We start from the raw sequence: 12,925 nt of genomic DNA on the forward strand, positions 1-12,925 counted from the left end.
CACTCTCCTCCAAACCAGCCAAGAACCTCTCTCTCCTTATTTCATCAAAATAACCCTGCCATTATTTTTCCGCATGAAAGTGCCCCGGTGTTCAGGTGGACAATCTGACTCCGGCTGAGCCGCCTGGAATCCCTGTGGTTTTGATTTTCAGCGGAGAACAATCTTATCAGCCCAGATTGTACACAGAGATAGGGAGCCTTGGGATAGGGTTGCACAAGCACAGATTGCCTCAGCTGGGATGGGGAAGGCTCCGCTCGCTGTATTTATTTGTTTTCCCCACTGCGGGTTTCAGGTTCTCCTGGTGACCATCATTTCAGCTTTCTTCCTCCTCTCATTGTTTGAGCAGCCGAGCCTTCCTCATGGATCACTGGGCAGGAGGTTCAATTTAAATTCAGCCTCAGCCCTTGGCTGCTTGCATGTTGCCTTGAGAGATTTCTTGCAAATAGGGCTTTTTTTCCCCATGCCACTATGGTTCTTCTCCGGGTGAGGATGGGATGGGCCCCGATTTGGGATGGATGTGATTCCCCCCTCCTTCAGCACACCCGTTTTGGCCTCTTCCCCTCCTGCCAGCTCCTCTTTCAAATCTGGCAACTGCGTGGGCACCTTGTCTCCGATTGCAAAGGCAGGATATACAGTTTCCGCGGAGGCCATCAGCAAATAGCTCTGGCTACGTAACCCTGGCAGAAGAGGGGGATGAGGACAGAGTGGCATCCTGCGTGACACAAAACCCCCAAAACGTCACCCAGAGGAGCACCAGGGAGGGAAAGCTCAGAGACTCGGGCATCCGAGGACAGCACGTGTTGCGGCTGGCACTAACGCGGGGGTCCCACCCTATGCCATACTCTGCTCCTCTCTCAGGGCAGTCCCCTCGTGTGCCACACAGGGGATGGGGTGGCAGGGACTGAATGCACCCATGAGACCTCCATGCCAGGGCTCTGGGATGTCCCTGGCAAAAAAAGTCACTGTGCAAGTCGAAGTGTTTATTTTGGAAAATATTTTAGGTTTGAAGTGGACCCCGCAGTGGCATGGGAGCCTTCATGGGCTCATTGAACTCCCCAGATATCAAATTACCCTTGCTGTGCAAAAACCTTGTGTCTCGGTCCTATCCACAGCTTTCAGGTGCCAGCTCTGCTTTTGCCTCTTCTCCTCCCAGTTTAAAGAATTTTAAGACATCTCCCTTGTACTGATGCCTTTGGATAACAGAAAATCATTGCTTTTCTAGGAGAAATTACCAAATTTGACACATCCATTAACCAGACGGACCGCCGTGATGAGATGGTTGGACATCTAGTGTGCCACAGGCCCAGATCAAGTCTGCTGAACATCTCCCAGAAAATCATCACAGGCTTTGTAGAGGGTTGATTCTCCTCCCTGCTAAAACATATGCCTCCTTTTAGGCTTAAATTAGGTCATGAGAGGGTGCAGGACAGAGTGGGGTAGTGGGGATGAGCAGCTGCTGACCCTGCTCGCCATGATCATCACATCTGTTGTCATGGGCTTTGGCCACACCGCTGGCACCCACTACACTGGTACCGAGTTCCCTCTGGCTGGTGACAGCCGGGTGGCCAGCAGCAGAGCCCCAAAGCCCCTTTGCTGAAGGTCTCCTCCAGCCCAGCCCTGCCTGGTGGAGAGCTCAGAGGCAGAGTGGAGGTGGAGGTCTCCGAGCAAGTGTCCTGCAGCTCCCCCTCCACATGCCCTGCTTTACCTTTGCCCTCCTGGGGGCTCTTTGAACCCACCCAAGTTCCCCTTTGGACCTGGAGGCCTTGGAAACAGATCCTGCACACAAAGGCAATAGATGAGGCTGATACAGCCCAGGTTGGCATCAGCTTCTTGGCCAACACGTTGCACTGAGTATTCATTAGGTACCACATCTCCCAGCGACAGCACAGCTCCAGCATCCTCACGTCCGATGCCTGCACTCTTCCCTCCAAGAAATAATCCCACCTCCCTCTCAAGCACCTCCTGGCCCTTTGGGGATGTTGGCTTGTGGGGCGCTTCTGCCAACAGAGATTCCTTCTGGCTCAAACCTCAGCACCTCTCCCTCCCACAGGAGCAGCAGTGATGTTTGACCCCTCCTGAGCTGTCCCAGCAGTATAAAATCACCACGTGCTTTCCCCTCCGTGCACCCAACAGCCGTCAAACACCCAGGGCAGCATGGAGCAGGCCAGGCTATCCCCACCTCACCTCCACTGAAAATGGCACGTAGCGCAAACCACCAACGGGCCTGTGTGCCGACAGGGCTGGAAGCCACCATGCCGGGGGACACAAGTGTCCCCTGCAGCTGATGGCAGCTGAGCCCCCACACCGTTCCCAGCTGCTGCTCACTTTGGTTCTGCTCCCACAGAGGAGCGAAACAGGCGGAGCAGAAGGCAACCTCAGGCTATGGGGAAGCAAGCAGCCTGTGGCCGAGGACTTGGGCAAGTTTTGTGGTTTCTTCATGCCAGCACCTCTGCCCAGCCCTGAAGGGCTCCCAGGAAGGGAACAACAGTTTTTAAGCTGGTGCTCCCTCCCTCCTGCACTCTTTCTCTCCCTGCTTCCACCACCCCATCTCTGGGAGGTTAGACATATGAAGGTCTTAATTCCCTAATTACAGCTCTGATTTGTTCTAGTGTGACTCGGCCCTTCTGTTGAATGAAGCACATGCCGAGGCCATGCCTGTCCGCAGCCCTGGCGCTGCCGCAAAATCCCTCCCGAGCCTGCACGAGCAGTCCTGAGGGTCCCTGTGACACCCGCCAGCCCGTACCAGGCAGCAGGAGCTGGGAGGGGGGGACAGGCATCCTTTGGGGCTCAGGAGAAGCGCCGTGATGGTTTGCAGATGTGACTTCATTTTTCAATTGTTTCTAATCTGCTTGGGGTTTTGTTTTCAATTCTAGAAAAGAGACAATTTCTTCAGGGAGTGTTAGCCACAAGCCTCATTTGGCATTGTTTTTTAGTCAATTGGTTTTGTCTTGTATTAGTAAGAATATTGTATTACATAATGATAAGTCGCGGCGACTTATTATGGGGACTATAAAGGGAGGCAGAGTGGGCGTGCAGAGCACCAGCCACCGGCACAGGGCGGCCGCCTTCCCCCTCCGTCATCTGCCCTTGCTCTGACCTTCAGCAGGTCTGTTGTCCCCCTGGGTCTCAGTTTCCCCTCCTGTAAAACAGGGCTAATACACACTCCAACTATTACCTTGAAAGTTTTTCCATCCTTAAGTCAAAAAAATATTTTTCCCCCTTTCTTCCATCTTGAGAAGCAGGCGCGAGGATTTTCTAGACCTTTCCTATGATGGCTGAAAGCCATGGAAGTCTGAGGAGGTACGGCACCATACCAAAGCCACCCTGATCCCCGCAGAACTAGGCTGGGGATGAGAAGCTGAGGCAGAGATGTGAAGGAGCCACTCTGCCTATGGAGGTTTTTTCTGGATGCATTGGACAAGTGAAAACAGGAAATCATAATTGAACTAAAGCTGTTTCTTTAACCTCATTATTAGGATTGGGATTAAGTGCTTCGGAGAAAGTTCAGCCTCTATTTAAAATTTGGGGAGGTGAAAGCAAATGCTAGAGACCCCAGGGAGAGAGGAAATGTTCCTGCACTTGGTGACAAGTCCAGCTGGAAGGAAAGGCAGGGCGGTAGGGACACGGCTGGGTGTTCAGCCTGGAGCCCTCCTTCCAGCTTGCATCAGGCTGCTGTTGGGGTGAGCACGGATAATCTCTGGGGGCCTGGTAATTTGCTCTCTTTGCCTGAAGATTAAAGCAAATTTCCCTCTGTTTCCGTATTTAAAATTGTGTCCACGTCCAGTTGGGAAAGGTGACGGTGTCTCAGATTGCTTTGTACGCTTGAGCTGAACCAAAGCTCCTGCAGGTCTGGCCTGTGCCCACACATCACCTGGTGCTCTCAGAAAACCTGATGGTTTCAGCCCCAGCAGGAATAGCAAAGTCCACCCTTGAAGCTGGGTTGCTGCAGCCAGGTTGGCCCAGTGCTGCTTTGTCTGCACTTTCACTGCTTCTGCTGCTGCTAACAATATCCACGTGTATGGGCAGGTTAAAACACCTGCCCCTGAAGGCAGCGTATACAGAGTTGTAGCCCTCAGCATCATCACCCCATAGTCATCTCTTCCTCAGATGCGAAATTACCAACAGCGTACTGCGTAGGCAGACAGCGAGGTTTCCACCTGTGCCCGTGCAGCGTCTGTGATCTGCTCTGCAGAGAAAAGCAGGAGTAAGGGAGAAACATGGAGGTGAAGAAGCATCTCAGGACATGTGCTGCTTTCTTCACAGGTCTGCAGAGTCTGAAGCACTCCCATAATAGTTAAACAATTGTTAAATAGTATTTTATCTTCAGGCTGCATAACAGCGCAAGCAGCTGCTGGCTGTTTAGTGACAGGCGGCTGGATAAAACCATCTACCCAAGAGGGAGCCCGTCCGGATGCCTTGGCCCAGTCCTGCTTGTACCACACACCCTGCCTAGTTGCAGCTGTCGACATTGCTAAACCTGTGTGCTCAAAATGAAGTTCCAACATCTGGCTGAGCTGGCCTAGTTTGCAAAGACACAGAGCACAAAGGTCTCCTAACCACAGCACTGCTCCGGGCTCCTGGCATTGCAAATGAGGATGCACGAGCTTTAGGGAGCCAGGCCTGGAAATGTTGCATTTAAATCCATCGGCTGAGAGAGCATCTGCTCCTCACTGTGGGTCTCTGTGCAGGATTTGATGGCACGTGGCCCAGGGTTGTGGGGACCAAGACCAGAGCTGTACCTGCCCCTCTGTGGGGCTGGGGGCTGGTGGGGAAGAGGAGCTGGGCAGGGGGTGGCAGTGGGGCAGGGGCAGAGCAGGCGTGCAGCTCCTGCATGGGACAATGCTGGCTCAGCATGCCCCGGGAGATGAAATGAGGAGAGAGGAGCGGGGCTGGCTTTATCTTTGGGCGTTTGTTTTTATGCACTGAATTTTCTGCTGAGGGAATCTAAGTGTAGCCCTCTCTCTCCGGGCTGCCCCCAAGGTGGAGGTAGGCTGGAGAGAAGCAGCTGCCCCATCTGATTCTGCCAGAGGAAGAGGTGCTTGCAGTAGAAGTGACCTTTCTAAATCCCTGCTTTGGACAGACATTTCCAATAAGTGCTGAAGAAAAGCCTGCCAGTTCCAGCTTTCTCAGCCTGCTCTCCATTTTCCTTCCATCCTCTCCAGGCTGAATTTAATCGGAGAAGGTTCCTTTGAGCTTTTGTGTGTTGCTGGGGGAGATGTGGGCGCACAAGGGATCGCGTTACAACTTTCATTTCCTGAAATGTTTGAGGGAACATCCAGGGTTTTATCCACACATCAGGCAAAGTTGAGGGCTCGGATTTCAGGTCTTGTCACTCAGCTGTCACCAAACAAATGAGCCTCTCAGAGCTGGAGACGGAGAGAGCTACCTGCTATTCATGACCCCGAAAGCAGGTGATCACTCATGGGAAAAGCAGGTAGAATTAATCATTCTGCTGTTCTCCATTTCCTCCCCTTTTTTGGCTGACCTGGACAGTGTGAAGTCTGTCCTGGGGGGTGAGCAGGAACGAGAGGTGGGGGCGAATTAACTCCTTCCTGACGGTGGAAATACAAAGCAGACGAGGTGAGAAACAGCCCCGGGTTGCCTCCCCAGGCTGACTTTGCTGTGGAAAGCTTGCTGCGAGGTCAAGCCTCATCGAGGAGAGCTCAGCAACCTGCGTCTGGCTCAGCTCCAGGGCCTCCCTGGTCCTACCTGCCCGCCAGCCCTTTCTCCAGCTGGGGGGTGGGACCCTCAGTATTTTCCATCCCTCCTTGCCACCTTGTTGGTAACCTCGTCCCTTCCCCTGTTAGGGAAATGGAAGGTCGGGGCGTCGGCAGGGCTCTGCGGACGGGGGGATCGGCGGGGCGCAACGTGCGCGGCCCTGCGCGGAGCTACGCGCTGCTGCGCGGTCTCGCCGCACAGCCGTTGGGCCTGACAGCGGCCCCGAGCCGCAGGTCCACGCTGGGGAGATGGAGTTCGGCCGAGGAGGGTACCCCCCGGCAGCTCTCCGTCCGGCCCACAGAAGGTCAGCTCTGCTGCAGCCTGCGCGCAGGAAGTGTCTCTGCGCTGTTTGCTTTGAAAATAACGCCTGGTTTGCGCGTCCCTGCTTGGCTTTTCTGCCACGCAGGGCTGGACCCCGGGACAATATTTAGCCTTCCTCTTCATCGAGCCTGTGGCTTTGGAAAACAAAGGAGCTGGAGCTTATCCATCCTCGGGGCGCAGAGCGCGCGGCTCCTCACCCTAAAAATCTGCCTCGTTGCCGTGGCGGTTCCCCCCTTTCTGCCCGAGGGGCTGGAGGGGGCCGCGCTGCTCCATGGCGGATCACGTCGGGGCGGGATGAGTCCCTCGGGAAAGGCCGTGAGGGTCTCTGGGTGGGGATACACGATGCTCCCACTCCAAGTCGGGTTTTGCCCCGTCTCCACCCGCGGCCGTGGATGCTCGCAGACACGCAGCTGCGCGCCTACCCGCGCGGGATTTGCGCCTTCCACGCTGCTCCCACGGAACCGCTTCGGGTCCTGCCCGGGCGCGGGGCGGTCCCCCATTGCCCCGGCCATGGCCCCCGCAAAGGGTCGGGGGCGCAGGAAGCCCGGCGGGATCTGGGCTGGGCGCTCCGAGGGGGCGGCCGGTGCCAGGCCGGAGGGCAATGGAAACCACCTCCGGCAGCCCGGGCCCCGGGCGCCCCCGTAGCCGGAACCGAGGAGGACGAGGGGGAGGACGGATCCGCCGCCCCGTGCCAGCGCGGGTGAAGGGTCTGCCGGGGACTCCGGAGCGTGTCCGGGTGCCGGGGGCGGCCGGCGCCGTTGGGGAGCGAACGGGCAGGACTCGGAGCGCTCCGGCCGGGCAAGACCTTCCTGCAGAGGGTGACATTTCTCCATGGCCCAAGACCCCGAGAATAAACACTGCAGCGACTTAAATAAACACGCACTTAATGATGCAAAACGCTAACAGCGGGGACCGACACCACCGGCCTGGCCGCAGCGAGGCCCCAACAGCGGCGGGGACGAGCAGCTCCTTCCCGGCCAGGCGCCGGCTCCCACGGGGCAATCCCACGCATTCCGCTCCGGCGGGTCCCCTCTCCCCTTCCTTCCTCGGTTACGAAGGTACCGGCTCCCCCTGCAACCCCGAAGCGCCTCCGATGCTCCCCGTTGGGAGACGGTTAAGGGTGGGCAGAGGGGCACGGGCTCGCCCCTGCAAAGAAAAGCGCAGCCTGGATGTTCTGTCATCAGCGTTGTTTTAATTTAGACTGGTTAGGTACAATAGAAAATAAACCTGAAAGCACATGCGATTTTTGGTAACAAATACTCGAGGCAGACAGCGTCGTCCGCGGGCTCTCTGCAAGCCGAAGGAGGAGGGCGGCGAGCGGGGACAGACGGGAGAAGGCAACGCGGAGCCGGCGGGGCAGCCTAAGGAATACTCGTTCAGGAGAAAACAGGAGACTTTTATTAATATTATTCTTACTCTAATTTTAGCCACATCGATGCATCTCACCACCGAGGAGAAGGAAGCGGGGGGGCGCGGGCCCACGGGAGCGAGCTCGCTGCCCGCCTCGCCGAGACACGGGCACTTGTTAAAACTCTAATACTGCAGCTTTTGCCTCTTTTTTTTTGCCTTTTTTGAAAAATTTAAACTACATCGAAATCTTTCTGGTAAGGCTAAATATGAAAAATGTAAACGTAACTTCCCCTCCCTCCTCCCGCTCCGACACAGGGCTCGGTACAGCCGTTTGCTCTCTCTGCCTCCGTCCCAGCTCCTCGCCGGCCCTGCGGGGACCCGGCCGGGAGCAGCCGGGATTTGCCCGGCCACCCGTGCCCCACCGTTCCTGCGGGGCTGGAATACATTTGGGTGGAATCGGATCCATCTAGGTTTGGGGATTTTTTTTTTTTTAATTCCCGCTGGGACCAGATTGTTTGAACTCGAAGGACTGAGGGTTTCTGCCGCTCGCTGCATTTGGCTACTTGGAAAAAAAAAAAAAAAAAAAAGAAAAAGATAATGGGAGACGCTTAGGGGGAACTGGACCAGGAGCCGATGTGGGGTTGTGTGAAAAGAGCCGAGAGTCCCGTCAAGAATCAGCGGGTGAGCTGTAAAACCGGGTGCTGTCCTCTATGTACAACCCAGAGCCTCTGTCCCCGAGCGAAACCTCCTTTCCCGTTCCTCCGGCCGCCCACCGCGGGCCTTTAGGATCCCAGATCCACCAGGCTGGACGTGAGGGGTCCCAGCAGCGAGTCCTGGAGCTGGTGGCCTTGGAGGCTGTGAGGGGTTTGGGATGCGGCTAAGCCACTCAGGGAGTAGCCGGAGCTCCTGGTGTGGCTGAGGTTCCCCTGCAAGAGCAGGACCGAGTTCTGATCCGGGCTTTGGGGAGGAGAAAATTCTTCCTCGGAGCTGGACATGAGGGGTTTGCTCCCATCCAGAGGCGAGAGTTGGTTCGGTTTGTTGTTGGCCGCGTTGTTGTTTTCTGTGTTCTCCCTGCGGAAAGGCAAGAAAACCCAATGGGGATGTTACGGCGGGCGGGGGACGCCGGGGATGGGCGCTGTGCTAATGCCCCCGGTTAATCCTTTGCGTTTTATTTCATCGTGGGAGCAGAAAGGCATCTAATATTTTCATAACGGATCGTCCCCATTTCTTTTCACCCTCCTATAAATAGGTGTACATCACACTGCCCGACAATTTAGGTGAGGAGGAAAAGTGGGAACACAGGGGAGTTGGGGGGGGGACGGACAACTTTTTTTAGTTAAAAACGAAAGTACGACCCGAGGACGAGCAGGGTGCAGAATATTCTCTAGGAGGCTCGGTGGGGAGGTTGCTGGAGGAGATTAAAAGCAGGGACGATGCTCTTGGTGGCTGTCAGCTTCGCCGGGCCGAGCCGCCGCCCCGTACCGAGGCCACCCCGGGCGGCGCCGCCCGGGGTGGCCTCGGTACGGGGCGGCGGCTCGGCCCGGCCAGCGCGTCCCCATCCCGGTCTCCCTCCGATTCCTCCCCTTTCCAGCCCGGGGCTGCATCTCTCCTCTGGGCTTCGGAACTACCCTGCCCGATCCCAGGCGATACTGGACCCGGCACCCCGACCGCTTCCCCGCTGGCTCCGGCACCGCATCGTTCCCGGTTTACTCGGGGTGGCAGGCAGCAAACAAAGGCGGCAGAGCGGCCTGGGGAGGCAGGTAAGGGGCTCGCTGTACCCCCCGGGCAGCTGGGGTCGGGGAGCGGGGTCCGGTGGGTCTCCCACTTGGGTTTCCCCCGGGGGGAGAGAAACGAAAGTGCTTTAGGAAATTTAAAAGAAAAAAAAAAAAAATCGGAGGGAGCGAGATATTTCGCCGCTCCCGTCCCATCCGCCGCCGAGAGTTCGCCGCGCTCCCGGGGCTCCCGGTCGCTCCCCTCACGTAAGGAAAAGGGGGTACGGGGAGAATAGAGGGAGGTGGGTGGCAGGTACCTTTCCTTCGCCTCCGCCGCTCGGTCCCGCTGCCTCCGGTTCTTGAACCAGTTGCTGACCTGGGTGGTGGTGAGACCAGTGGCTTCGGCCAGTTCCCGCTTCTCCCGGGGGGACGGGTAGGGGTTGTGTGCGTACCATTCCCGCAGCACGCCCCGCGATTTCTCCTTGAAGCAGTAACTGGTTTCCTCGCCGTCCCAGATGGTTCGGGGCAAAGGGAATTTTCGGCGGACGCGGTATTTGCCAACGGCGCCCAAAGGTCTGCCCCGCAGTTTTTCGGCTTCCACGTAGTGAGCCTTCAGCCAGAGCTGCTGCAGCTTGGGATGGTTGTGGGGGGAGAACTGGTGGCTCTCCAGGATCTTGTAGAGCTCGCGGAAGTTCCCGCGGTGGAAGGCCACCACCGCCTTGGCCTTCAGGACGCTCTCGTTCTTGTGCAGGTGGTCGCAGGCCGGCAGCGACCAGAGGAACCGGCCCAACCTCTCCAGGTTCCCCCCTTGCTGAAGCACCTCGCAGACGCAGGCGACCTGTTCCTGCGTGAAGCCAAACGACGGCAGCATCGACATGGCCGGGCGCGGAGGCGGCAGGAGGAGGAGGAGGAGAAGGAGAAGGCGGCGGTGGCGGGCACCCCGCCGGAGCGCGGCGGCCGAGGGGCGGGGGGGAGCCGCCCGCCGGGTCCGGTCCCCGTCCTGGTCTCGGTCGCGGCCCCAGAGCGGGGAGGCGCGGTGGCAGCCGGGGGCGGTCGAGCGGGGATGCTGGTCGCGGCGCCGGGGGGACTTTGTCCCCGCTCCGCCGCCGCCGCGCTTAAAGTGCCCGAGCCCCCGCGCCGCGCTGATTGGGCGCCCGCGGCTCGGCCCCCACCGTGGCGGGCCCGGCCCGGCCCGGCCCAGCCCAGCCCAGCCCGGCCCAGCCCAGCCCAGCCCGGCCCGGCGGGCAGAGCCTCGGCACGGGCGGGCGGAGCCTGGCGACGGGGACCCGGCCCCGGCCTCGGCCGCCGCGGCTGCGCTTCCTGCCCCCGCCTCTGCGCGGGTGCGGTCCCGGCCCCGGCGGCGGCTGCGGGAGGGGGGAAGCCCCGCCGCCCCGCACCCCTCGGGCGCATCCCTGGGGAAGCCGCTCCCTGCGGACTTTATCTTTCTTCCACTCTTCTTTTTTTCCCCCCACAAACAACTTGCGTTTTCCGCCCCCGTCCCGTTGTCCCCATGCCAAGGCAGCCCGTATTTAATTACCTTAATGCTGGGGATGAATAAATAATGCTTTAGTGAATAGTTAAATCATACGCGGTACCCCTTCGGCCCCTCTTCCCCATCATGCGCGTCCCCTGCCTCCCACTCTGCCCCGCTTGGGCGCGGGGAGGTCCCGGGGGGTCCCCGTCGCAGGTCGGGGGGAGCCCCGCGGAGCCCCCACGGCAGCCGTACGGGTTGCGGGCAGAGAAACTGCACCGACCGGCGGCGCTTCAATTACCATAATCCTCATTTGCACACCTCTCTCAAAAGCAATTATTTAAAAAAATTAGAAAACAATTAGGCTCCTTAAGCAAAGATAATCCATTGTCAGTAGCCGGGACGGGCTGGGAGATGAGGACAATGCGGTGAGATAAGGGCAGGGGAGTGGTGGGAAGAGGGTGTCTTTATGACTGTATTTATCTTTGATTAGATAAGTCGAAACCAGTATTTTAAGCACACTCCAGAACGCTTTTGATTCACGAACGAGTTCGCTCCGCGGGTGCTAATAACCGTCGCGAGGCTCTTTAAAACCTGTTTGTCTTCTCTAAAGACATTCGGATTTATTTGACTTCAAATGCTTTAAAGTTAAGAGCTGCCCGTTTGTGGCCGAGGCTGAGGAGGGCTCCAACCGAGGCCGGCAGCGCTCCCGCTGCCCGCTCCCTGCCCGCAGCCTCTGCCCGCTCCGCTTGTCGCGATACGATATAGGAAAGGCCAGTCCCGATATTTTCCTAATCCAAGTTTTATTTCCGTCCCCCCTCCATGTACTTCGCGTCTCGGGGCTGTTTAAAATAAGTCCCTGCCACTCAGTCTGTACAGTGACTTTACTATGTGCGCTGGAGTCAGGACGCTTCTGTATCCCATGACCATGTGTCTGGTAATTTTCCCTTGCCATTTTATTTTAGTAGTTATGATGTTGCAGATGAAGTCTTAAAGAGCTGCAATGTCCTCCCAGAAGGAATGTCTGCTTGGAACAGATCCTTATTGACAAGGCAGCTGTGTGGGGACCGGAACGGAGCCTTAAACCCGGCTCTAAAATCAACTAATACCCTAAAGTCTGGAGCAAGTGCGCAGAATTATAACGCATGGGCTCGCAGCCGCCCGCGGCCACGTCCTGGAGGAGCAGTGCCCTGCCCAGCTGGGAGATGAACTCCCCATCCCTCCTTTTTATTGTTATTTATTTTTAATGTTGTTGTTTGTTTGTTTGTTTTCTGTCTAATAAGGTGCTCAGTCCGGGAAAAGCACGGACCTGAGGGCTTATGTCTTCAGGATGAGGAGGAGAGAAAAGCAAAGCTCCTTGCCAGTTTAACGAGCGCGGTTTTCTCTTGCCCTCATAGTTCTCTTTTTTAAAATTTTTTTTCTTTTTTTTACCTTCAAAAGGCCGAGCAAAACAAACACCGCTCTTGCTGGGAATAGGCAAATTATCCCGATGCGGCCGGCGACAGAGCTGACAGGGACGGGCGAGGGCTGATCCGCGGCTTCCCCGCGATTTCCGAACGGGACTTTATTCTTCTGTGTCACCAACTTTCACGGAAGGAGGAGACAGACTCGCTGGGCTCTACCTGGGAGTTAAGCGCTGCAGACGAGAACTGGTCAGCATCAATGTTAATTATTGCCCGGGGTTGGTTTTCCTAAAAATTGGAAACCTTTCACTTTAAACCACGAAAAGACGTAAATGAATTCCCAAACCACCCCATCCCATTTAGCCCCTTAAAATCACCTCACCCCCCAAAATGGTTTAGAGCCGCTCAAAAAAAAAGGAAAAAAAAGGCAGATGCAAATAATAACAACACAACGGCGCGGAGCTGCCGCCGGCCGCTCCTCGCTCGTCGGTTTTTCGGCCGAGAAGGAGCAGCCCGGACGAGTCACCTCGTTTCCACCCCGGGCAAAGTGCTTGGCTTTGCCCCCCCCGCCGGATTTCTCTCCGCCGCCGGGGCCTGGCGGCTCCGCGCCCGCGTAGAGGAGGCGGGGGCCGGTGCGTGGCCGCGGGGGCCTCCGCGCCTCGCCCCACTTGCCGGGGCAACGACCCGCTCCGTTTGTGCTGGATATTCATTTATTCGCTTATTTATTCGATGCAGCGTTATCCAGCGCATAGCGGGGATGAAGATGGATCCCACGCAACGCTCTGCAGGTTTTCCTCGATTTCGCTAACAAAACAAAACAAAGCAAAAAAAGAAACCGAATACGACTTCCATCTCCCCCCGACCTTAGAAATAAAACTCTTCTCCAACCGAAAATAAATTTATTTTTTTTCTTTAAGTGTGAGGCTGTGAGGGAAACAAATAGCGCGACA

The 12,925-nt window shown here is 57.0% G+C and overlaps 1 protein-coding gene across 1 annotated transcript; it reads right to left on the minus strand.

The window, feature by feature from the left end:
• Positions 1–7,218: 7,218 nt before the first annotated feature.
• On the minus strand, positions 7,219–10,222 carry SIX1 (SIX homeobox 1). Its single transcript, XM_065636750.1, has 2 exons — positions 9,419–10,222; positions 7,219–8,460 (listed from the first exon to the last, which is right to left on the minus strand). The coding sequence occupies exons 1-2, from the start codon at positions 9,976–9,978 to the stop codon at positions 8,172–8,174; spliced, it is 849 nt and encodes a 282-aa protein (XP_065492822.1). The 5' UTR covers positions 9,979–10,222; the 3' UTR covers positions 7,219–8,171.
• Positions 10,223–12,925: the final 2,703 nt, after the last annotated feature.

The sequence above is a fragment of the Caloenas nicobarica genome, chromosome 5 (genome assembly GCF_036013445.1).
Source record: "Caloenas nicobarica isolate bCalNic1 chromosome 5, bCalNic1.hap1, whole genome shotgun sequence".
In the NCBI taxonomy this organism is placed as follows: Eukaryota; Metazoa; Chordata; class Aves; order Columbiformes; family Columbidae; genus Caloenas; species Caloenas nicobarica.